At 36.0% G+C, this 24,352-nt stretch overlaps 2 protein-coding genes across 2 annotated transcripts in view; one reads left to right on the forward strand and one right to left on the reverse strand.

The window, feature by feature from the left end:
* VPS8 (VPS8 subunit of CORVET complex) overlaps nucleotides 1–18,989 on the forward strand; it is a 139,822-nt gene extending 120,833 nt beyond the window's left edge. Inside the window, exon 47 of the transcript XR_009155627.1 lies at nucleotides 7,578–18,989. The gene's annotated coding sequence lies outside the window, so the exon portion shown is untranslated. The remainder of the gene's footprint in view (nucleotides 1–7,577) is intronic.
* C6H3orf70 (chromosome 6 C3orf70 homolog) lies at nucleotides 1,348–23,114 on the reverse strand. The gene is made up of 2 exons (XM_058187351.1): nucleotides 22,739–23,114; nucleotides 1,348–7,249 (listed from the first exon to the last, which is right to left on the reverse strand). Exons 1-2 carry the CDS (start codon nucleotides 22,944–22,946, stop codon nucleotides 6,693–6,695), a joined length of 765 nt encoding a protein of 254 aa, XP_058043334.1. The 5' UTR covers nucleotides 22,947–23,114; the 3' UTR covers nucleotides 1,348–6,692.
* Between the last annotated feature and the right edge of the window lie 1,238 nt (nucleotides 23,115–24,352).

A 24,352-nucleotide genomic window follows, 5' to 3' on the forward strand; every position in this document is an offset into this window, starting at 1 on the left:
TTTTTCTATAAGTGACCAAAAGTCTCATATCTGTGTCATATCCACTTCCATATTACCTGTCTTCTACAGTTAGAGACTATCAAAAATTATGAATTTATGTACTAATTACTCTGCCAATACAGGTGGTCCTTGAGTTAGGACCACAATTGAGCCCAATTGCTAAGTGAAACATTTGTTAAACAAGTGAATCGTTGTAGTTGTTAAATTAGTAACATGATTGTTAAGTGAATCTGGATTCCCCATTGACTTTGCTTGTCAGAAGGTCACAAAAATGGGATCACATGACACTGGGACACTGCAGTCGTCATAAGCATGAATCACTTGCTAAGCATCTGAATTTTGATTATGTGACTGTGGGGATGCTGCAATGGTCATAAGTGTGAAAAATGGTCATAAGTCACTTTTTTCAGTGCCATTTTAACTTTGAATGGTCACTAAATGAACTGTTGTAAGTCAAGGACTACCTGTATTCCTGCTAAAAGAATTATCTGGTTTACAGCTTGTTACATAAAAGAAAGAACAATGGGTTAAGAAACATTGCAAAGTTATTTTATACTTCCAATATTCTAAGGAAATACGTTTTTAACATCCAGACATAAAAATACTAATGATTTTAGAATTATTGGAATGAATGTATCCCTATTTCTTAGTCTTTTTTATTTGGTTTATGTAGACAATGTTGTATGAACTGTTTACCATAAATATAGTTACCTCCTTCAGTAACTGTGCAGATAACTCTTTTGTATTCCCGTTGTTACTGAATAGGCAAAGATTACCTACTAATCAAGAATTCCTTGATCCCTCTGTGGATGAACTAATCCACTGAGGAATGCATTGATCAAGCTATATAATTCAGAAGTTACCTAGACTTTGCAATGCTTTGTAATCAGTTTAAGAGAGATAATTCAGAATAGAGAAAGTCCTTCACTTACAACCATTCATTTAGCGACCGTTTGAAATTACAGTGGCACTGATGCTGTTGCAGCATCATCACAGTCAAGTGATGAAAATTTGGGTGCTTGGCAACGGACATGTGTTTACAATGATTGCAGAGGCCTGGGGTCATTGATTGCCATTTTCAATTTTCGCAGCAAAGCTTCGGATAAGAAGGTCAATAGAAGAAACTGAGTTCACTTAATGATCACATGATTCACTTAACTGCAGTGATTTGCTTAATAATCATGGCAAAGAAAGGCGACTGCTTTATTTTACATATTTAGCTTATATAAAAGAAAGAAAAGTATCTGAAGACACTTAAAACCTGTTACTTTTTCATTTTCAGATGAATAAATAAATGGTCAAAATTTTCATTAGTTGCTATTTTAATGAAAAAAACCTGTCATATCCATGTTTTGAACATTGTTTTTATTTTATTTACAATCAGAAACCAAAAAGAATAGAACATAATACTAGAGTTATCAACCAATAAAAGAAAAAGTATGATATGCCAAACACAAAATATTAATTAAAAAATTCTGCTTGCTGTATTTTACAAAGCATAATCGAAGCTAGAAAAATTCTAAAAAAAATCAACCAGGAGTGTGAGCAGTTCTTCAGATGAAAGAAATGAATGCTGGAGTTTTGATAAATAATGTATAGTTTGAAAAAGATTTTTCCCCCTTTTCCACTAAATAGTCTTAATGAGTAGAATGATAAAATATTCAGAAGACACAAAAGGAAACCCTTAATCATATAGTTTAATTATGGAATTTGCTGCCACGAGATATGATGATGGCTATTAAAGTAGATGATTAGTCATAATAATTAACAGAATAGAGTTATCAGTGCTACTTGATGGGCATATGTTGTCTGAGATCAGAAACAGTATATTTCTAATATTTAAGTTGGTGAGAAATAACAGTGAGAATTAATATGCTCATGTTCTGTCTTTAGGCTTCCCAAGAAGCTTCTACACAACGTTTATATTAAACAAAAGTTTGAGATCCAACAGTAGAAAATAGTTGCGAATATATTAATATATTACTAGTTCCTTTTATTTTATATGTACCTCTCACAATGGGATGAGGATCTCTCTCCATCTACAATTCACGCTGATCTTCCATGCAATAAGCTTTGAGGCCATTTGCAGTTTCAGTTCTATGCTATGTATTAGTGTATACTATTCTACATCATAATGAAACACCATAATAATTTTGATTTTATACGAAGAATCATCTGAGTTCTACGTCGAAGATCTGATTCAGAAATTGTGTTGCCATTTAATGTTTGTAGACCAAGCAGTTTCTTACATTTTGTCTTGCTATTCTCTAAAATAGTTTTTTAAATAGGGTAAGGCCTTTGTTTAATATCCCTAAAAAAATCTAATTCTTGCAAAGCATTAATGAAAGAGAGATTCATTCAGCTTTACATCTCCAGAGTGCCCAGATTTGATTAGAGTTGGGCCGTATACAAATTCTCTTTGGTGAATAAAAAACAGGAATATATTTCAAGGCAAATATTAATATTAATCTTTATTTAAAATGAAGATTCAGTGAAGGAACTCCTCTGTCTTGTTTCACTTTAAATAATGTGAATAGTGGAAAGAAAAGGTTCCACTCTCAAGCTTCTCAGGGTCTTTATTAATTACGGTTTTCGATTAGTGACTTTCCATATTTGGCAAGTAAATTAAAACGTCCGATATATTGAAACTTCTATAAAAGTTGAACATTGAAAGATTTTATAAAAATAAATATCGGTTTACAGGATATTACTTTACAACTGCTATCCTTTGGGATTGTAGCAAAGAAATATTTAACCTTTCTTAAAGCAGTTAGGTCTTGTTTAGACCATGGAAGTGAATTTTGATTATATAGGAAAAGTGAAGTTTGCAGTGCTATCTATTTATGATTATAAGAAGCTTCAAGTAAAATCAACTTTATGCCATTATTTTATTCATCCAATTGCAAGGTCAGATAGATAATCTATCATATCCCATGTACATTATCGTTCTGAATTGCTATACTATATATAAAGCTGATGAAAGTTCTGACAAATATTGCTAGAACATATAAATGTTCCTAAAACTGTCGTTAAAACCTTCTAGATGATTCTGCTCAAATATATATGGTTTTTGTACTTGATTTTTAAATTTATTATCTAGACACTAAGTCTGCAGAGAGAACAGAAATCTTTGTCCATTTTTGTTCATCTATGTTGGAAGTAAATAATAATTGGCAGAAGTACAAAATGTCTGGGTAGATATTAGAGGAAAGGCAAAGTAGTTCTAGAGTTTCCTGCATGAGAACTCAGATAATTACAAATGAATTTTTTTTCCTTTCAAAAAGTTTATAGAATGACTTTATAGAATGTGGTATTAATGAAACAGAGTGGTAACTGGACCTGTTACGCAACCCGTGTTTCTCAAGTGATGGTTGCTATGCTACGTCCAATTCAACTTACTTTACGTGTCCATGTACATTCACATACGATGAAAGATAACATCAAACACACCATTTCACATTAAGACATGAACATTTGTAGTGCCACAAAACTGTGGAAAAGAAATCCACTTTACTCTATGGTTGTGCAAAAACAATCTTCACATTTATTATTTTGTGAGAAGTTTACATGAAACAATGATGTGCTCTTGAGAGTAGTTTGAGACACGGTATTTACGTGCTGAATCAGCCAACCAAATCCTGCATGGCTTCCACTGAGGAAATCTCCAGAGAAGCCCGGAACAAGACAACTTTGACTGTTGTGCTTAAGATTTTGAAACAGAGTGATTTTAAGAGATTAATATTGTATGCAGCTATTGCTCATTAATAGTCTAATCAAGAATGCCTCATGTAGGTAAGTCTGTGCTGATTTTCTTCAGCTCCCATTTCTCAATTCAGAATACATTCATCTAATCTTAGCCTGCTTAGATTGTTGTGCCTTCTGCCCTGCAAAAAACTAGCAATATCACAATTCTTCAGGGTAATAAACAAAACTAAAGGGTTCTCTCAAAACTTGCCCTGTTTCTGCTCTCAAATATAATTTCCAATTCCTCTGTATCCTCTCTGGGATTCCCAAAATTCCCAGTTCTTCTTTTTTTAAAAAAAACACAAAAAACCCATGAGATAGTCAGTCACAAAGCCAGACAAGCTGTATTTTAAATCTCCAGTTCCAAATAATTTTGAGTATATAATCGTATTTTATGCAGTTTCTTCTATAAAATCCATAAGAATTCTTAATATCACCTGAGAAAATCTTTAAGAATCCCAAGATCACACTTTTATAGTGAAGCAGTGTTTTCTTTAAAAATTAGAAGAATGCTGTAATTTTTCAGAACTACTAAGAAAGGATTTTACTTCTTCTGATAGCTAAAGCTGTGCTGCTTCTTTCTCTTTTGGGAAATGGGGGCAAGAAATGCATTTTAGTATCACTTATCAGAATAAATAGTTTGTTTTACTTCTTAAGGTAATATTTGTATATTTTAAAGTACATATTAATTTTATAGTCATTCATAATACACAGCAATCTAAATATTTTCTAAAAGTGCCTATGTCTGAGTGTATGTATAAAAATTAGTTATTAGTTATGTGTCAAGATTGTATATAAAGAGCAGCATTCAACAACACAGCATAAGATAATCTAATACTGAGAGTTACAACTGTACATATTTATATGTTACCATTCTTAGCTAAACTTAATGGAAAGTGAGTTAATTAAACCATTATAAAACAGGGCTATATTTATTAATAGATGCCCTAGTGTTACAAGAAAAAAAATTCAGTTATGTACCAACAAGGGTGAATGCAAAAAGGTTAGGAGGTAAAACATTTTCATCCACTGGTACGTGACTATTTAAGTGTATTTGAAATTCTTATTTTAAAATATTGGGGGAAATGCACATTTACAGCTCAAAGGGCCATAATCCTTAAACTAATTAGCAGGGCACTTCTTCTGACAGGATAACCATATTGTGTAAACTTAAAATGGAGGCACAAATACATCAGGGGTATAAAGATCTCTTTCCACTATACACTTTTCACTGTTTTATACTGAATAACATAAACAATGATTAAGCAAAGCTAGAAGAAAATAATTGGCTGCTTTTTTTTCAGATTGTTTCTTTAAATCAAAATACTGCATGTCAGAGGCTAAAACTATCATGACACCTTCTTTTCATCTAGCTACACTCAAACCTACTGTGCACAAGTGGATAATTTAAACATAATAGAGCCAGTACTAAATGTAAATCCCAAGTCACCAAATGTACAGATTAATAAATGGAACTATTAAATTCTATTGCCCTAGTTCTATACTGAAATACTTTCTTAAGTCAGTTCATATATCATTTACAATTGTCCTTCAGTTTGGAAGTGCATTGATTGAATGTATCCATAGCAAAAAACTCTTGTGTTAATCTCTTTAAAACAGATACTGTTCGTGTTATATCTCCTGATTAGTTTTCCTGATTTTCCTAAACATCACAAGTTTATGGCTGCCCTTTGCTGAAGGCTTAATCTTTTTCCCCCCTTTTCCTTTCCTGTTTTGTTTTGTTGTTTTACGATGGGTAAATACCAAGCTATATTTGGCTGATCTAAAAAATAATCCTAATTTTCATCATGAGAATATACATTGAAATTGCAATCACTGTATACCTATTTCAGATGAGTAGCTCTCTCATTTATGCTTTGTTTCTATGATAAAATCCAGCTTGTTCTCTGTTTTAATACAGACAGTAATTTAAATATTTAGCATCAGATTATATATCAGTGAAATGATATATAACGGTCAGTTGGCAGTGTAATAATGTATCCTTTGAAGGATTTTAATTCAAGCCTCTCTGACATGTTCTTATTGTAGAAACAGTTTCAGTTATATTAGCTGAGTATTGTGCTTATGCTGGCAATCTCCTGAGTTACTCTGTAGCTGGCAAAAGAAGTTAGTGTATTCAGGTCATTTAGAAAGATGTACCTAACATCTGAGCTAGTGGGGAGAGCCATGGCTTTTTGTCTCCTACATAAAATAATACATGTAGATAAAGAATGTTTGCTTACGGATTTAGCTCTGCTCATCAAAGGTATGGCTAACCTCCTATTGATATTCAGCAAATGCACAAAAGGCTAAATCCTTATTCCAAATGAGAAATCCCCAACCAATTGCTTATTTCAGAGTAGATAATGACTTTCAAAGAGGGTTCTTAATCAGTGGTATGTATATACCACAGGTTACCTGAAAAGATTGTAGGAAGTGGTGTAAGCCACTGATACTCTTAATCCCTAGACTACCATACATAATACCATACATAATATAGTAACAGTTACGCAGTCTATGACCATAATAAAATTGGACTGATTGATAATAACAGAATGCCTGTAAACAGACAAATGTCCTTCTTGGGGAAAAGTGTGTGTTTACATCATGTTGGGATCCAGGTTTGGTGCTAAAGTAACTAGGGACCACAGTCTGAAAATCACTTGCTTACAAGACCATTGCAATTTAGCTGATCTTCATGATGATGATGGTTAGTCTGTAACTAAGGATGTCAATTCTGGTATCTTTTGAGCTATACAGCAAGGTTCCTGGAAATTCATTGATAGAATGAGTATCAAGGAATTAATTCACAGTTGGCTAAATATTGTCACTGTGTTCCTTGAGAGATATCAAGTACACTGCAAAAAAGGACCTGTCAAAAATGCCAGTATAAATGTTAGAAAACCAGTGTTGTTTTAATATGCCTAGCTAGCTCCCAGCTCAAAATTTCACACTGTGGTTTCTATGGTTTCAATTACTTCTAGTTCACACTGTGAGGGTGATAGAAGGGGACACTCATCTGGCTCCCAGCTACTGTCTGGACTATAATCCTCTTCTGAACTTAGCTCTGCTCCTTCTTCTGTGTCTTCATCACATGACTCTACGTAATGAGCCCCAACAGCATTGATCCCAGAATCCTCAGAACTGGAAGGGGATGAGCAATGATCTATTTTTGGTGTGTTATTCTCTCTCAAAATTAAGGCATTGCGTGTGGGGACCTCCTGGGGCTTCATCTTATAGGAGAGAGCAGGAGGTTGCCTCTGCACATAACACATCTTCCCATTGATGCATTTCACACGGTAATTGTCAATAAAGAGGTCTGAAATTGTGCAAAACCGTGGGGAGTCTGGTGGTAATGGTGCTTGGAAGACAGGTGCAAACTTCAAAAAGTGTTCTGTGAGAGAGACAGCAATCTGAATAGTGTTTATGGTTCCTCGAGGCCGAACAGGTATTTCAGTACTTGGAAGCTGTTCTACTGGAGTCATAGGCTGATAAACATATTTACCTGCAAAAGATATGAAAAGATTTATTAGAACCAAATTTTATTTTGTAGAAATTAACTAGATCATGAAAAAAAATGCTATTGAATGCCAGATGCTGAAAGTCTAAAACAAGAATATGCTTAGCTTATAGGCCTCCTGAAGGCATCTGGCTGGCAGCCCCTTTTTTTCCATATACTTATCATTTGTTTCCTCTCAATCACAGAAAATAAATATCCTGTAAAATAGAAGATTCTCCCTTCCGCCCCCATCTTGAAATTCTTTAATTGTATACAAACTATTATACAACTAAGCCTTTTGTCAGAGTGTTATTTTTTTCCTTTGTGCCACCAGGGGCTGTTGTGGCTGCAGTTGTTAACAAGACATTTTAAGACAGGAAATCAAGAGATTTTAAAGCCGTGAAAGCCACTAGTATTCTGATAATTAAGCCAAGTAAGAAGAAAATAGGATTGCATTGACTATGCCATATAAAAGCAGGATCAAGGAAAAGGATATTGATATAAAAAAGAACCATCAATCAATTGCAAAAGGCAGCTTTACTTGGAACAGCTTACATTCTGGGAGGATCTGGAGTCAGCAGAATAAAAGAGAAAGAACTGGAGAAAATCATAGAATACAAAAACGTGCAAATAGGATGGCTGTGGCAAAAGAAAGCAAAAATAATACCAATAGTAACAGGCAACTCAGGTGTAGTCCCAAAACATCAGGAACACCACTTAATACCATCATCAATTGACAAAATCACTATCAGTTGCAAAAGGCAGCTTTACTCAGAACAGCTTACATCCTGAACATACCTTTAATACCATCAAACAAAATCTGCCTATCCCTGCTCCTATCTGTCTGACTGTGCAATGAACCATAATAAAACAGAATAGCTGGGAAAGATTATTTCGCTGTTGATACTTCAGGGTTCTCTGTCATCACCAGAGTTGTTCCTTGACTGGCAAGTAATACCTATCAGGGAGCAGGTTCATAACTTGGAGCTCCTTCTGGTCTCCTAGCCCCTGCAGGTAGAAACTGTGGCCAGAGGGAATTATGCCCATTTTGGTGGTGCATCAGTTGCAACCCTACCTGAGGTAGAAGTGTTTACCAATAATAACTCGTGCTCTTATTATTACCTAGCTGAGCTACTGTTATATGTTACAGTTGGCTCTATCCTTAAAAAGTAGTTAGAAATTACAATTGGTCCAAAATGGATGGTCCCACATGATTTTGCAGATCCTGCATTGGTTGCTAATTGGTTTCCAGGTACAATTTAAAGTACTGGTTTTAACTTATAAATTCCTTTAATACCCCGTGCCTGGATATCTGCAGTATCACCTCCTTCAACCAATACTGTCTGAACAATTAAAGCAAAGTGGGGACACTGTCATTATTCCATTATTTTGGGGTTCCATCATTCTGAGCGATTGCAATGAAAAGTGCTGCTTTTCCATGGCACGTTGACCCTAAGGAACAGAATAGCCCCCTCACTGATGTTTCAGAAGCTTTAAAAGTCAGAGCTGGTCTTCTGATTTGATCATGCCATCTTTACTTTCTATTTGTATTGTTTGTAGCTTTATGTTTTGACAGTATCGTTTTATTCTTTCTATGGTTATTTTTATACCATGAAGGTTTACTTGGGTTTTACAATCTGTGTAAGCAGCTGAGAATCTCTGGATTGAAGTTGGGGCAGAAATGTGAAAAATAAATGTAGAGTAGGAGTGATAACTTCCAGAATCTGGAAGCAAGCATGATAAATTGGGCAGAGGCAGAAGTAGGTAGAGATATTGCTGACTTTTGTTTCTTTTCAATGGAATTACATACTTCTGCTCTGCTTATGTATGTAGCCCTTCTTATTTTATGTTCTAATAAAAATAACGTCAATACCTGGAAGGAAGTAATGCCAGTGCAAGCAACATTATGTAAAGCAAAGAAAAGTATAAAAAGTATAAATAAAAATAATAATAAAGGGTGATACAATAAAAGAACAGAAAAAAAATGACTAAATGTAATTTACACAACCACCACAATGTAATTTATATTAACATGTTTAAATAAAAAGATAAAGACTGAAACAAGCAATATAAAGTAAGGAGAAAGAGAAAGCAAAAAGTGCAAGGAAAGAAAAAAAGGTAGAAAAGAAAAAAAAAGATATCAAGAAGTGGTTTTGATAGCAATAATAAGTACAAATATACTTAGAACTCTCTCTATAAGGTTACATCAAACATGTACTATTCTTTCTATAATCTGTCCTAATCATCAAAACCCTAAATCCCAAAATCATTTTTCTCATTTTATGCAGAAAGTCCATAAGTGGCTATCAGTCACCAATAAATATAAATAATGGCTTTTCCCCACTCAAAAGAAGTCAATTTATTCATTTCAGCAAAATTGTGTCAACACTTCTCTATACCTTCCTATCCTTACAAAGCACCCCTTTTTCCATCATGTCCAAACATTAGTTCATTATTTGCCTTTTACTATTTAAATTTCCTCACTTCTCTTTGAGTATGTTATCAACTTCATCCCACTATAAGTTTCATTGTATTCCTCTTCCTCTGAAACCATTTGGTCTTTGTTTTAATTTGTTTTAATTTGTTTTAATTTGTTTTTTTATTTGTTTTTAATTTGTTTTAATTTGTTTTAGGGTTTGTCATCCATTCTATCTAAATAATTAAATGAACGCAGTGCATTTATTTTGCATGGGTCCCTCACTTTTATATATTCAGTCCACATTCAGAAATCATCCATTTATTTTTTATTTTATATGATTTGATTTAACACACACTGCATAATAACATATTCTTATTGGGTTTACTTTTTTGGTTTCTCCTAACAAGAAATAACATACCTCTATATAAAAATTGGACAAAATAATAATTCTGCTCAACATCTTCCTAGACAAACTAAATAAATTGAACCTCCTGTTCCTGAGGTTTTTATATTCACTCATGCTCCCCTCCCCAATCTCTCTCTGTATAGGAGAGCAGTAATCACATTCCTCAATCATCAAATATAAATAGTCTTGACACACATATTAAACAAGATACACAGCTATAAGCAAACCACATCCATATGTCAACTTTTCTTCAATTATAACAGCTATGTTTGTAGTCTTGCAATTAATTGTGTATGGCTTCCTTTTCAAAAAAAAATTCTTGGATATATTAACCCATTTGCCCCATTTTTTAAAGTTCTACTCTTTTTCAATCCTGTTTCCATGTCTAACATACTCCCAGCAACATATCCTCACTTCAGTTTTATAATATTTTTTTTATTTTAATTCTAGTCCTTCTGCTGAAGTATTCAGTTCTTTCATCCACTTTCAATACAGTTTTTTTTAAATTTTCATCAAAAATGCTGTACTTTATTTTATATGCATTGTTCAGTTTTAACAGACCTTGTTCTCTTGGACTACTGTGTGTTCTTTTTAGCTATCCTTTCTTTTTCTTCCTCACATTTTGCCACAAGTGCAGAGTCTGCTTTTTTCTTTTCCTGGATCAACCAAGTGCCACTGAGCCTGACTCTCTCATGGACTGAGACAGAACAACTGGCCCAAAGTCACCTTGTTGACCTCCATGCTTAAGGAGGGATTAGAACTCATATTTTCTTGATTTCTTGCCTAGTGCCTGAACTACTGGAACACCACTACTAGTCTCTCTACTCTTTGCAACTATCTCTCTGTACAGAATACACAATGTATTCCCTCTTAAATTTAAATTTCACAGCAGCCATTCTTCCTCATGCATTTTTTTCATCTACAGCCTCCTTCACTTCATTATTCCACCAGCTCTTTTTTTTCCTGTGCCAACTTTTAACATTTTTTCATTCTTTCTAAACAGCTTTCATATAATCTTTCCTTGTATCCATTTCCATTCATTCTTTTGAGTAATCTTCTAACACGTTTTCATACAAGAGTCATAGTTTCTCTTCCTGTTGTCATTCTGCTTTTATCTTTAATTTCTTTCACTTCCTTTTCTTCCACATCCCTTTTTTCATTCAGCTGTATCCATAACACAGGCACAATTTCCTGCTGACAGGGCACAATAGCATACTTGGTCGGAATAGCACTGAAATTATTTTACCCCACAGTATTTCAGTAGAAGGCTCCAATTTTATAATTATTTTAAATAACCCTCATTTTGCACTGGAAGAAAACATAAATCTTACTTTTTTATTTTCAGTAGGGAAGCTCCTATCAATAAAAAGAATGGTGTAAGTATTTTATTATTCTCCTTTTAATGGATTTTCTGAAAAGAAAACTGATGGACAGGCAGGGGGGAAACTGGGATGGTTACAGATGGAAAACAACTTTGCCTGAACTACTGCTAAATTTTGTGAAAAAGGAAGAGTATTTGCGTAATAAAAATCTTTGTGGAGGCTCATATCAAATGATCTAAGTGCCAAAGCCCACTGTAACAACATCACCAAAAAGGCATTAAGGGTTGTAAACCTAATCTTGTGTAGCTTCTTCTCCAGTAATATTACACTACTAACCAGAGCATACAAAACATTTGCTAGACCAATTTTCGAATACAGCTCATCTGTCTGGAACTCGCACTGCATATCGGACATTAATACAATTGAACGTGTCCAGAAATATTTCACAAGAAGAGTCCTCCACTCTTCTGCTCACAACAAAATACCTTACGCCACCAGACTTGAAATTTTGGGCTTAGAAAATTTAGAACTACACCGCCTTCAGTATGACCTAAGCATAGCTCATAAAATTATCTGCTACAATGTCCTACCTGTCAATGACTATTTCAGCTTCAACCACAACAATACACGAGCACACAATAGATACAAATTTAAGGTAAACCACACCAAACTCGATTGCAGAAAATATGACTTCAGCAACAGAGTTTTCATGCCTGGAATGCACTACCTGACTCTGGTTTCATCCCAAAACCCCAAAAATTTTAACCTTGGACTGGCTACTGTTGACCTCACCCCATTCCTAAGAGGTCTGTAAGGGGCATGCATAAGAGCACCAGCATGCCTACCATTCCTGTCCTAATGTTCCTTTTAATTGTATTCATCTTATGTATTCAATTCATGCTTATACTTACATATATTATTTAATATATACTCGACAAATAAATAAAATAAAAATAAAGCACCTGTACAATCACCTAGCCTGCCACAAATAATAGCATGCTGACTGGGGAATTCTGGGCACTGAAGTCTACATATCTTAAAAGTTGCCAAGTTTGAAAAACACTGATACAGATTGTCCACATGGCAATTATATTTATTCTTTCATTAAAAGAGAAAGATGACAATTGCATCTCTTTACCATTCAACTGATGGCACCACATTTTATTTCAGATTGGTGAAAGAGTATGCTACACTATCACAGTTCCTTCTTTTTGTTTACAATTGCAAATACTACCCAAATGCCTTTGCTTTTAGGCAGGGGTGAAATCCAGCAGGTTCTGACAGGTTCTGGAGAACTGGTAGTAAAAATTTTGAGCGGTTCGGAGAACCGGTAGTGGAAATTTTGAGCAGTTCAGAGAACCGGTAGTGGAAGTTTTGAGTAGTTCAGAGAACTGACAAATCAAACCTCTGGCTGGCCCCAGAGTGGGGTGGGAGTGAAAATTTTGCAGTATCCTTCGCCTGGAGTGGGGTGGGAATGGAAATTTGCAGTATCCTTCCCCTGCCACATCCACCAAGCCATACCCACCAAGCCAAACTATGCCCACCAAGCCACGCCCACAGAACCGGTAGTAAAAAGAAATGGATTTCACCACTGCTTTTAGGGTACATGTGATAAACATGTGATATGGAAAAACAGAAGTTAAAAACTGTAATATATATAAAACCAAAAATGTAGCTCAGTGCAGGGAACTAGAAAAACAGAATAAAAATATTCTTGTCCGGTGGCAGGATAATGAAGTGGCTGCCAGGCAAGTATCATTGGAAAATAGAAGGACATTAAATGCAGGGATTTATCATCAAGAAGACCCTCTCTCTTGTTGCCAGTGAGATATTCTGATGACCGAGGGCATCTAGTAAAATACATTTTGATAATGACCCAGTATAAATGCATGCTCATTCTGATATTGTAGAACTTAGTAGAAACTAAGGGTATGTTTTCTGTTCAGACAGTGGAAGATGACACTGAGAACATACTGATTCAAAAGTAATTCTAAGAATAGCAGACATATGGCTGCAGCGTGTGAAAATCTGGGTTTGTTTATAAATCCCTCCAATAACTAGATAGATAAGCAGCAGTTAATTACTAATATATGATTATTTAAAGATGGGCAAATATTTACAAGTAATTGGAAAATAAATGCAATTTGGAGGAGTATGCTTTTTTCTAAAAGCGATCTTTTCCCTGAAACACATCCTGCCTTCCACAAGCCTTTTATAATTTGACATAAAAAGAACTGAATATTTTTCATAAGTGAAAACTCTAAGATTTTATGATGTTTAAAAGGATCAATTAGATTATGGGTTCCTGTAGAACAGTCTTCTCCTCCCACCCCAGCCCTGCAGTGAAAATATGAACACAGCTTCCTTCTCCATAAACAGATGTTTTGTTTTTCGCCTGGAAGTAGCAATTCAATATTGAATTGCCTCTAGACCCACCAGGAAAAAGTTAGGAAATAACCCAAAGTAACCTACCAGAGAAAATGAGAATTACTGTTTCTGCCCAGAGCAACTTCCATAATATCACAGATAACACTTTTGAACACTAAAGTATGCATTCCTGAGCTGGAAAACAGTGGATGATTTTATGGTTCCAAAGGAAACACTTTACTTTTTGGATTCAAGATAGATCGCAGACAGGGAGGAAAGGGGAGGGGGCTTCTGAGACTGTGGAAAACAAGAAATTGTATTGTTTTGCACACAGACTCCATCTCTGAATAGTGAGATGTTTTAAGGATTCAAGTGTTCACAAGAGTCCTAGTTTCCTTAGAAGGAGCCACCATAAATATATGTGATATGTGGCTGAGCTAATTAACTGAAGCTTCACAGCAGGTTGATAAATTCCAGTTTCCCATTAAAAATTATGGTAAACTTTTAATGCTATTGGATTTCCTGCATTTAACAAAGTTAGCTGCCTGCTATCTTCTGAGATCCATGAATTCCTGAATACCTGAACTTCCTATAAGCTTCTATTGGTTATCCCAGCAAGGGAGAAAAGCACAATGAGTTATTTCTATAATCACTTTCTTCGGCAATTCTACTTCTTGAAATGTTTGCAGTTATCAACTAATTTTTGAGGCCCTAAAGCTCTATATAGCCTCCGGTGACATTTTTACAGTACCATAATACCCTATAAACAAAACAGCTAAAAATTAATGGCATAGTTTCTTGTCATTTTGAAGCAGAAAAAAAATTATAAAATGGACTTAGCTTGATTTAACACAGTTTTTTTAAAGAGACACCCGAAATATAGATGAAACCAGTATAGATTGGCTCTCTTTATATTATAGAGCCCTGTCCATTTTGTATCACCCTCACTCTAGCCCTTTCTTCTTAGAAAATGTTACTAGTGGCAAACTGTATTACTACAGGTACATGCACTGATTACCTATACATATCGTAGCAAATGGAAAATTTTCTGCATCACACATATGGCTTGGTGGGGTGTTAGAGATTCATAGTTTGTGTGTTATGGTTAGGGCAGGATTCTTAAAATTACACCAAAAGTTATTCTCTTCCACATATGCATTCAAAAAGTCTCTAATACTTCATTTTCATGTGTGCAATACTGAGGGAACTGATTTCACCCCAAACATAATTAATAAGGGCCCATAAAAACACCCTTCAAAGTGTAAAATATCTCTTCTAAATTGATGCTTGTTTGCTCTCATATGCATATATCATATACAGAACAAAAGCAAATCTTTTCTTTAACAATATTTTAATTATATGGATATTATAATAGATGTAACCTGTTACCCTAGTTATTAAGAGAGAAGTCCAATTGAATACAGCAGGATTGCTATATGAATCTATGAAGATTAGTATAATTATTCAATTTACAGTGCAATCTTTAACATTTCTTTTCAGAATAAAATCCACTGAGACCTGCTTTGTCAGGGTACATCAATTTCATGTCTACATGGGCATGTTGGATGAGGTGCCACAACAGCACAGGGCCAGTTATCAGTATACTGAAACTACTTGTAGTCTTTTGAAGTAATTATTTTTAATAAGATTGGCTCTCAATCAAAGTCTTTGCTTGACATATTGCTTGACATAGTGCAAGCCGCCCTGAGTCTTCGGAGAAGGGCGGGATATAAATGCAAATTTAAAAAAAAGTCAATCTAAGGTATAAATATATACCTACTCTAATTAATATATTCCAATATATCTTACCTTTTAACTATCCATACATTACATTATGCACATAATGTCTTTGAGGAATCTTCAAACACATATGAATAAAATAGCAGGGTGTGTGATTTCTTATTCCCCATTATGGTTTCTAGAGCAATGAATCTGAATAACAAAAATGCAACATTTATAAAAAAGTGGGACAGGAAGCTTCCTAAGTGCAATATAAGTGTGAAAAGAATTTCCTTGTTTATTCAACCAAAAAAATCCATCTAATCTAATGTACTGTTACAATCGCCAGTTAGTATTACCAGAAGGATTGATAGGTATTACAACCTTTTTATTTTGCATCATTTGATAGTGACATCTTTGGAGTAAAGGTTAAGTGTTTTAATATTCCCATAACTAATAAAATAAGAACTTATACATTTGTCTACATTTGAGAAATCATCAATATGTGAAGAATCTTAAGAATTCTTAAAGTCATCTTTACTTACTCAGGAACACACACATAAAACTAAATCCAAACTAAAAAGTTAGATGATCACATGTGAGATACTGAAGTAAAAAATAAAGACATGTTAATTCATATTCTTGTTGTTTTATTTTCTCTAATCACATTAGTAGTTCCATGTCATGACTGATTCTGCTAAATGTTAACAGGGTTTACCATGACCTTAATCTGTTCAACATAATCACAAAAAGGGATAATTTAATAAGAAAATATTTTAAATCTATTTCAAAAGTGTTTATCTGAATGTAATTTTTTCAGTGTATCAAAATAAAAAAAAAAATGTTTTCAAGTAATATATTAGAGTGAAAAAAATAATTAATATGCCATTTTCTAATACTAAGGCTCATTAACTAGTAGAAGGAAAATACCATTGAGCCATTATATTCTACACTGATGAAGAATTACTGCATTTTTTTAATACAAGGACTTCAATCTGGTAGCAGCAGTGAATACCTTCAAGTGAATAATGAGCTGATGTGTGGTGAGAGTGGTCCCTGCAAGTCTTAAGATGCATTCATTCTTGAAATAGACCAGATAGTCTTTCAAAAGATTTCCTGAACGCAAATAATTTTATACATGTGAAAAAGGCTTTCTGAATTCACAGTTGTTAAATATCTTTGCAAAGTAGGTTCTACAATGGAAACCTTGGCATGATTATTATGAAAACATGATTTACACTCCCAAAACTTATAAATATATTAATGTGTTTGTGTCTCTCTGTGTGTATATGTGTATGGGTGTGTGTATGTGCATGCATGTGCATGTATGTATGCAGGGATAGATGAGAGAGAGAGAGAGAATGCCTTAAGAAATTAACAGGTATCTAAATGATTGTACAATTGAATTTGCTTTACAATTAATATCATGTCTAAAATGAAATCTCTTGAGTTTCATAAAGTTGAATATGTTAAAAGTTTGCTTTTTAGCAGTGGATTGATAAAAGATAATATTTGAAAAAGTTAGTACAGGAAATGTATCATTTTTTGCATTCCACTGTGTTTCATTTACAAAAAAACTCGGTTTTTACTTGGAGAAAAAAAAACCTATTATCAAACTCTAAAGTAAAAATCAATGCATTATGCAAAATTAATCCTCTATGGAAAAATGAAATGGAGGTTTGATTTTAATCCTTGATTTTGTTCCACATCTGTTCATACTTGCCATTTGTACAACCCCACTTCCTTTTCCTTCACCATAAATGTAAATGGAAGTACAGAATAGCATAAACAGGTGTGAGCTGTGAAAAAGATATTCGCCTGATCAGTTAAATTCTGATTAACTCTTAAGAGTTTCCACATTCAACTTGCTTCCAATTTATAATTCCTGTTATGTTCATATGTCAAGAATCTGCTCATCAATATTGTGTAATAGCTTAGTAGATTTACAATATTATTATTAGTCAAATTATTAGTAAATTATTGGATGGAAACGTTGCTATGAATTACCTTCTGAAATTATATCAAACTATTGCCAAAAATATTTAGTATTGCAGAACTGACATCTCAATGGAATTAATTAATTTTTTCATTGTCTCAATCAAAAATATACTTCTATGAGAACTAGTGTGTTTTAGTGATTGTTTGTCTTTGAACTAGCCACTCTCTCTTAATTTAGTCTATCTCACAGAGTGGTTGTTGTGGGGGGGAAAGTAGAGGAGGGTATGCTATGCTCTTCAAGAAGAAGGGTGGGATATCAATTTAACATATCAAATCAAATTTTAATAACATATATAAATTAAGAATCTATCAGTTAGAAACACCTTACACTGCTTGGAAACTCTCAGCAGAAAAAGATTTCTGGTAGCTGAAATAATTATTTGCTCTTTTAAAAAACTGTCATACAAATTATGTTCTTTCTAAGATACACTCAAATAAGAACTTTATTAGTGTGAATTGAAAAAGTGTCATACATGGGCAAAAATGTGTTTCAGGATAGTCAAGTGATTATTAATATTTCAAAAATTACCTTATATAGGTATTTCTAATAGCCTAAATACTATAACAGAACTGAGTAGATACTAGAAACAGAATGGAGCACAACATATTTCTAAGGCAATCTTTCCTAACTTGCTATAATATGGTTCCAAACTTCTTTAAGGAAAATATCATTGAAAAATGCACAGAAAGTATAATCTGACACATTTGGATAATATTTTCCTGAAAAAGACTCTCTGAGAGATAGAAAATATATGTGGTACAAAATAACAAAATCAAAAAGTGTTGAAGTGCCCTCTGCAAAAGAGTACATTCATTATGGGAAACCCATTACATCCAGTGAATTGTAGTATTTCAGGGCAAAATAAATAAATACAAACACACAAATATGTTGGGCCATTCTAAAATACGCAACAATTATTGGTTATCTCAGATTCTGGGAACCAAAAATAAATCAGAAATATCCTAAAGTGTATTCCTAACATAAACCTCATAATCCAGGAATTGGAACCACTGGTCTTCCAAACTTTTATAATCAGTAGCCCCCAGCAGCCCTTCAAGATTAAGAATGCTGAGAAATGCATTTTATTGGCATCTAGAGAGCTACATATTCCCTACTCTGCTACAACTGAGTAGTAAATTTGGGCTTTTAGATTAACTACCTGTATTGTTTCACGGATTAGAGACTGTGGATCAGGTGCCTCAGGTTCTGCTTGTTTTATTGTATTTGGTTTTTATTATTGTCGTGAGCCATTCAGAATTGTGTTTTACAAGTTGGACAACCAAAAAGTGTTTTAAATAATTTACAGCATAGGATTTCCTTATAAGAAATGTTCCATACCAAAAAATCAGAAAACATTACTGTGTCAGAAATGCTGCATGCAAGTAGTAGGATTACAGTATAGCATCTTCATGTTTATAAACTACTGTTATTAATACCTGGGAGATTAATTAGCAAAATGAGATGAAAGCTTTATTTCCATCTGTCTTGCAGTTTAAGTCCAACCATCAACTTCTGTTCTATGATTTATTCAAATATTAAAAAGTTCTAATTCTAGTTTGGCTTCAGTTACATTTCTAATTATAATAAATTAAAATTAAAATTGAGAGATCACTTAAAATAATATGTTATGAAATTGGTCCCAAATCAACTCTTAGTTGGTAACTAATATCTCTCTGCACAGCATACTATGGGTACAGACAGATTATACTGCCAGGCTGTAGGCATGCTGAGGCCATATAGTGTGACGCTAGCATGCAATTTTCTAAAAAAAGACCTGAAAACAATTTATGGAGTCCTAAAGGCAGTTTATATTAAAATTGCAAAAATAGGCATAGCTTTGTCCAAAAAAAAAAAAGTAAAAATATTCTTTTGCTATACCTTGAAACAGATGTCCAATTAACTACAAGCAGAAACAATTAATTGTAATTGAATAAATATATACATGTATTCAGATTATCTATTACCCACATCTGGAAATTGCAAATAATTTCTTGACTAAAAATATATTTAAGTATGCAATATTCCTGAGGGGACTATGTTTATGTGCTAAATTCATGAGAAGATTTTATAACTATTTGCATCTGTTTCTCTCAAGAGGTTAAAAAAAAGAATCAGAAATCTAAGGAAAACTTTGTGCTACTTCAAAGTCTTCCTTAGATTTCTGAACATTTTAATCTCCTGAGAATTCACATATAAAATGGAAAAAAAAAACCGAAAGAACCAAACCCAAGATCTTTAATTGAAAATTATTATTATCTACCATTTTAAACTGAAGTTCCTAGAAAGTGTTGCCTTTGTATAACCCTGTAAGGAGTCATTCACATTCCTTGCTGTTTTTGTCCTATGTCTGCAGCTGTGCTTAAGTCCTGTTCCTTCCCCAGGGAGAGAAGCAAAACATGACCTATCATTCTACACCTTGTTTTTGCCTCTTCACTGGCAAAACATCTCTCAAGACTCCACTTCTGTCTTTACAAAAATAAGTGAATTAATACAGAAACATGGAGTCTCTCCCACAAATAAGAGAAGATGTTCCAGTTCAGATTTGAATAAAATTATTGCTTCATTTAGTTCAAAGTCTTTACAATTCCTGGTAATTGTACTAAGTTTGGGGCAGGCCTATTTTCTAGCTCTACCAAGAAATGAGAGGGAATTAATCTGGAACCACTAGAGATTATAAGAATCAACACTAACTTAATGGCACATAATCAGTTGGCCTCATTGGTGCATAATACTACCAAAAGCAAAAGCCAAATCTGACATAATTTTTGTTATGATTTCCACTTGGGATATATATGGTAAAAGAAAACCTGCAATGTTTTTAGTGAGTAGATGCAGGAGGCTGTGCAGAAATTCTAAGCTCAGTCATATATGGGATCCCTTGTATTGAATGCTTTCACACAGTCTTGTCTTATACTATATATATGACTTATAGGAACACAATTTGGATTTTAGAAGATGTACCCCATCCTGCTGTGACTATGGTGCTTGAAAGTGGAGAAAATAAACTCAGCCATTTGATTAGAAGCATTAAAGCAATAAATTCAGATAGGCTTGATTGCTTGATAGCCTGCAAATAAAAACATTATCTTGAGCAATCAATGAACACATGTAATATGGATTACATAATTCATTTTTTGAAGAAAACTGTTCTGCTCAGACATAGTTTAATGCTGAACATGGTACCAGAAGGAAAGATTACATATAATTCAAGAATTGAAATCAGTAGGATACTTCTGCAATCAAGACATAGGGAAGATGACAAATTTCATCCTGCCCTTACCCTTTATCTCAGAAGAATTGTATGTTTTATTGCTAGTTGCTAGCATATTGATGCACTATTAGAAAAGAAAAACTGATGAAAAGACAAAAAGACCAAAACAAGTAGAAATTCAGATGTGTACAGATGCAGTTAACTGACATTTTTATACTTTCTTTTGAGATAGGCAGCTTTCAGATGGAGACAAAATAACTCCTAATTTATAAATAAAAAATACTTTAAAAAACAGAAAACAAAATAATTTGCACATTATTATAATTTGCCCAAGGCCTAGAACTTGAGTCTAGCAGATGATGCTGTCCCTGTGAATGGGGAGAAAACTCTTGGAGTTTTGAATGAGAACAATGGCATCCTTACAGAGAAAACATAAAGTGCTATTTATCTGCTGCAACAATCTCCTTGCTCTGACTTCCAGTTTTCTGGCTTTGGATAATGAAGTGACTTCAGCAAGCTGCTGACATTTGGTTTGCAACTAGTTCCAGACTGATAACATTACTTCTGCTTATTGCCATTTCCCCTGCAGATAAAAGTGGGAAGTAAGTTATATGTTTTATAACAACCCTTCCCCCCTTCCCATCTTTTACTCTAGATGATCATGAACCATTAAGGAGCTATCAGTCAATTAGAAAATCTAATCTAGACTCAAAGAAAAGATGAGCCAACAACATTCTTTCTCTAAGAGTAATACATCCAAACTAAGGGAATCAGTGAAAACAGTAACTTAAAAATTAAACAGTATTAGGCATAAAACCATTCCATTACAATCTCAGGCTAATTCTTCAAGCTATATATCAAATTACATATGCAGCCACAGAAGACATGTGAATGGTCTTTTTATTATAATCCAACCACAAGCTTTCCATACTGTAATTTATCTTTACCTATGCAAACTACAACAGTTGGCGCAAGGTTTAGAGAGCAGCAGCCTCCAAATGGAGAGTTACAATTCCCATCACCCCTCAACATTGACTAATACTGATTGGAGCTACATCAGGAGGGCCAAACACCTTCTCTAAATAAAGAAAAGATTGAATGAGAAAATCCAAGAGGTTTTTACTCTCCATAGTACTGAAGGATGACTCTACTTGTTGTCTACTACAGGAATCTATGACTTCAGCAGTTATAGTATAGTAAAAAACAAAAAAAGAGTTAAGCTGCTTCTGATGGCTACGGGTGGCTTAGCTAAGTGGTTTGCTCCCTTTCATTGCCTCCCCAATCAAGATCTAGCGAAAAGGTAAATGGTGAAGAGGAGGAATGTATTCCTTATGTAGCGGGTGCGTTCTCCCAGCTACGGTGATGCGCGGCGATCGGGGCCCCGGGATGCCCGCAGCACTCAGCCGATCTCGCCGCTCAGCTGATTGGCGCGATCGGCGCTGAGCCCTCCCAGTTACACTTAGACATTTTACCTACCTACCTACCCACCCATCCACCCACCCTCAACACACCGCAGATCCAGCCCACTCTTTCCTTAGCTTGTCCTAGTCAAAAGCACTCGGGAGATTTCTCTTTCCCGGGAGAACACAGGAATCCATCTAGGCTCCGGATGCCACTGTGCTATCTGTCACTATCGATCCCTCGTCAAATCTCCGCTTCGGGCACCAGGGCACCGAGACGAGAGGAAAAGAAATCCGGCAAGATCCCAGTTTCTCCTCCAAGCGGTTCCTTCTAGAGTAAAAGCCACACTCCGAAACCCACCAAAGGTTTAGGTTTTCCCTCTCAGGACTAGACTACCGAGTCTTCTCTGTCCCCGGTGTGATTAGCCCATCTCTCCCTTTTCCCAAGGCGCCACACATCTCCGCCCGCCCGCCCTCCCGTCTCGCCACGGATCTGCAGCCTTCGGCCAGGGGGATCCCTGCAACAGCGCGGAACATCTGGAAGGCAGCAGCTTGCAGGGACCCGCCGAACCCTTCCTCCTCCTGGTTTGCTTTCTGCCGTCCCATCCGCCGCGCCCATCCCAGCCCCCTCGCCCTCGCCCTCGCTACTCACAATGGCACCAGCCCAGATGGCAGCACCAGTGCAGACGGAAGCAGCGGCCGTGACTGTGTGTGGCGCACAGCGACAACCCATCGCAAGGCTGAAAGTCGGGTCTTCCAGCGCAGCTGCGGGCCAGCGCTTGAGCCTCATCCAATTTCTCGCTTTTCCCGGCCAGAAGAGAAGCGGCAGCGACGCTGGCCGCCGCCCCAACCCCGCTCATAGTGTTGTTGCCGCCGCCTTCCCCTCACTCGCAGCCCGCTTTGAGCTCACGCCTTGTCGCCGAGTCACTCCCGCTTGCGCGCACACAAAGCTCAGCGGGTCTGGAAGCCGCGCTTCTTGCCAGGGGAAACAAACGCCACGGGCTAGCCCGGCCCCGCCTGGAGCCACCTTGGCCAACCGCCCAGCTCCGCCTCAGCCCCGGCCCCAGCCCCAGCCCCAGCCCCAGCCCGCCCCCTCCAGCTAGCGACGGGGCGGGGAAAACGAGGGAGGGGAAGTCAGCCGTGGGGACTCCGCTGAAGTGCTCGTGAGCGGCGGGAGGAGGACGGTTGGAGGAGGATTAGGAGAGCTGCGGAATCCTCCCCGGGAGATTAAAACCGGTCGGCGTTCCCCTCCCTCCCTCCCTCCGTCTGGAAAGAGAGCTCCTGTGGGCGAGGCGAAAGGAGGGACAGATCGCAGCCAGTCAAAAGACCGGGGGACTTCCCTCTCCAGCGAACGGTTACTAGGGCCCCTCGCATCCAAGTTGATGCGGACCCCTCCTGGAAACTGTAGCCGTCTCCAACCATTCACATAACCCGAGCTCTGGATCCTTCGGGATTTTAATATATTGTGACCAATTGTTTCTCTTTTAATACACCCGCCGGGCACAGAGCTGCCTTCTAACGTTTGCTCCCCCTTTCCAGTTTGCATCCATTTCTCCACCTTGGTGTTTGGACCAAGCAGGATACCTCAGATGCGCTGCATGGCAGTAGACTGTCCTCGGATGTAAATATCTTCCTGTACCCTTGCAAGAAATAAGGATAAATAATATACTTGTATGTTTTTTTTAAAAAATAAATGATTTCATAAATGTGCCATTGGTATTTATGAATGAAATCATTTTTGTTTGGCCAGTTGATATGTCTTCCTCTTTGAACTGATGGCATGGAGTGCACTGGAGCAGAAAACCAGAGGTTATGGAAATAGATAAATGCCATTACATAAAGCTGTCTTCTTCTCCCTTAGTATATTATTCTCTATGACCTGATTCACCAGCACTTAAGCATCAGAGTTCACTGGTGAAATGATGCTTGCTTGCTCCAGATGTTTTCCGTAGAAACCATTTCTGTATCATGAAGTTTTCACCCTCTTTCTCTAGCGAAATTGGTTTTCATTAATGACCGATAGCCAAGATAAAACAATAAAAGTAAACATGATTTTTACATGCTTTAATTTAATTTAAACCTACCTAGTGGCACTGAGGGAAGCGAGGCGTTGCTACGCCTCCTCCCTCATTGCGTCGGCAGATAACCGCCCAGCTGCCCTGTTTCGGGTGACCCGCTCCCTCCTTCATCAGGGGGAGCGGGATGACCCGTTGCAGGGACGTGCTGAGGAGTTTAACGGTTATCTATACGATAAAATCGTTCAGCT

Source organism: Ahaetulla prasina, chromosome 6, assembly GCF_028640845.1.
Source record: "Ahaetulla prasina isolate Xishuangbanna chromosome 6, ASM2864084v1, whole genome shotgun sequence".
Taxonomy (NCBI): domain Eukaryota; kingdom Metazoa; phylum Chordata; class Lepidosauria; order Squamata; family Colubridae; genus Ahaetulla; species Ahaetulla prasina.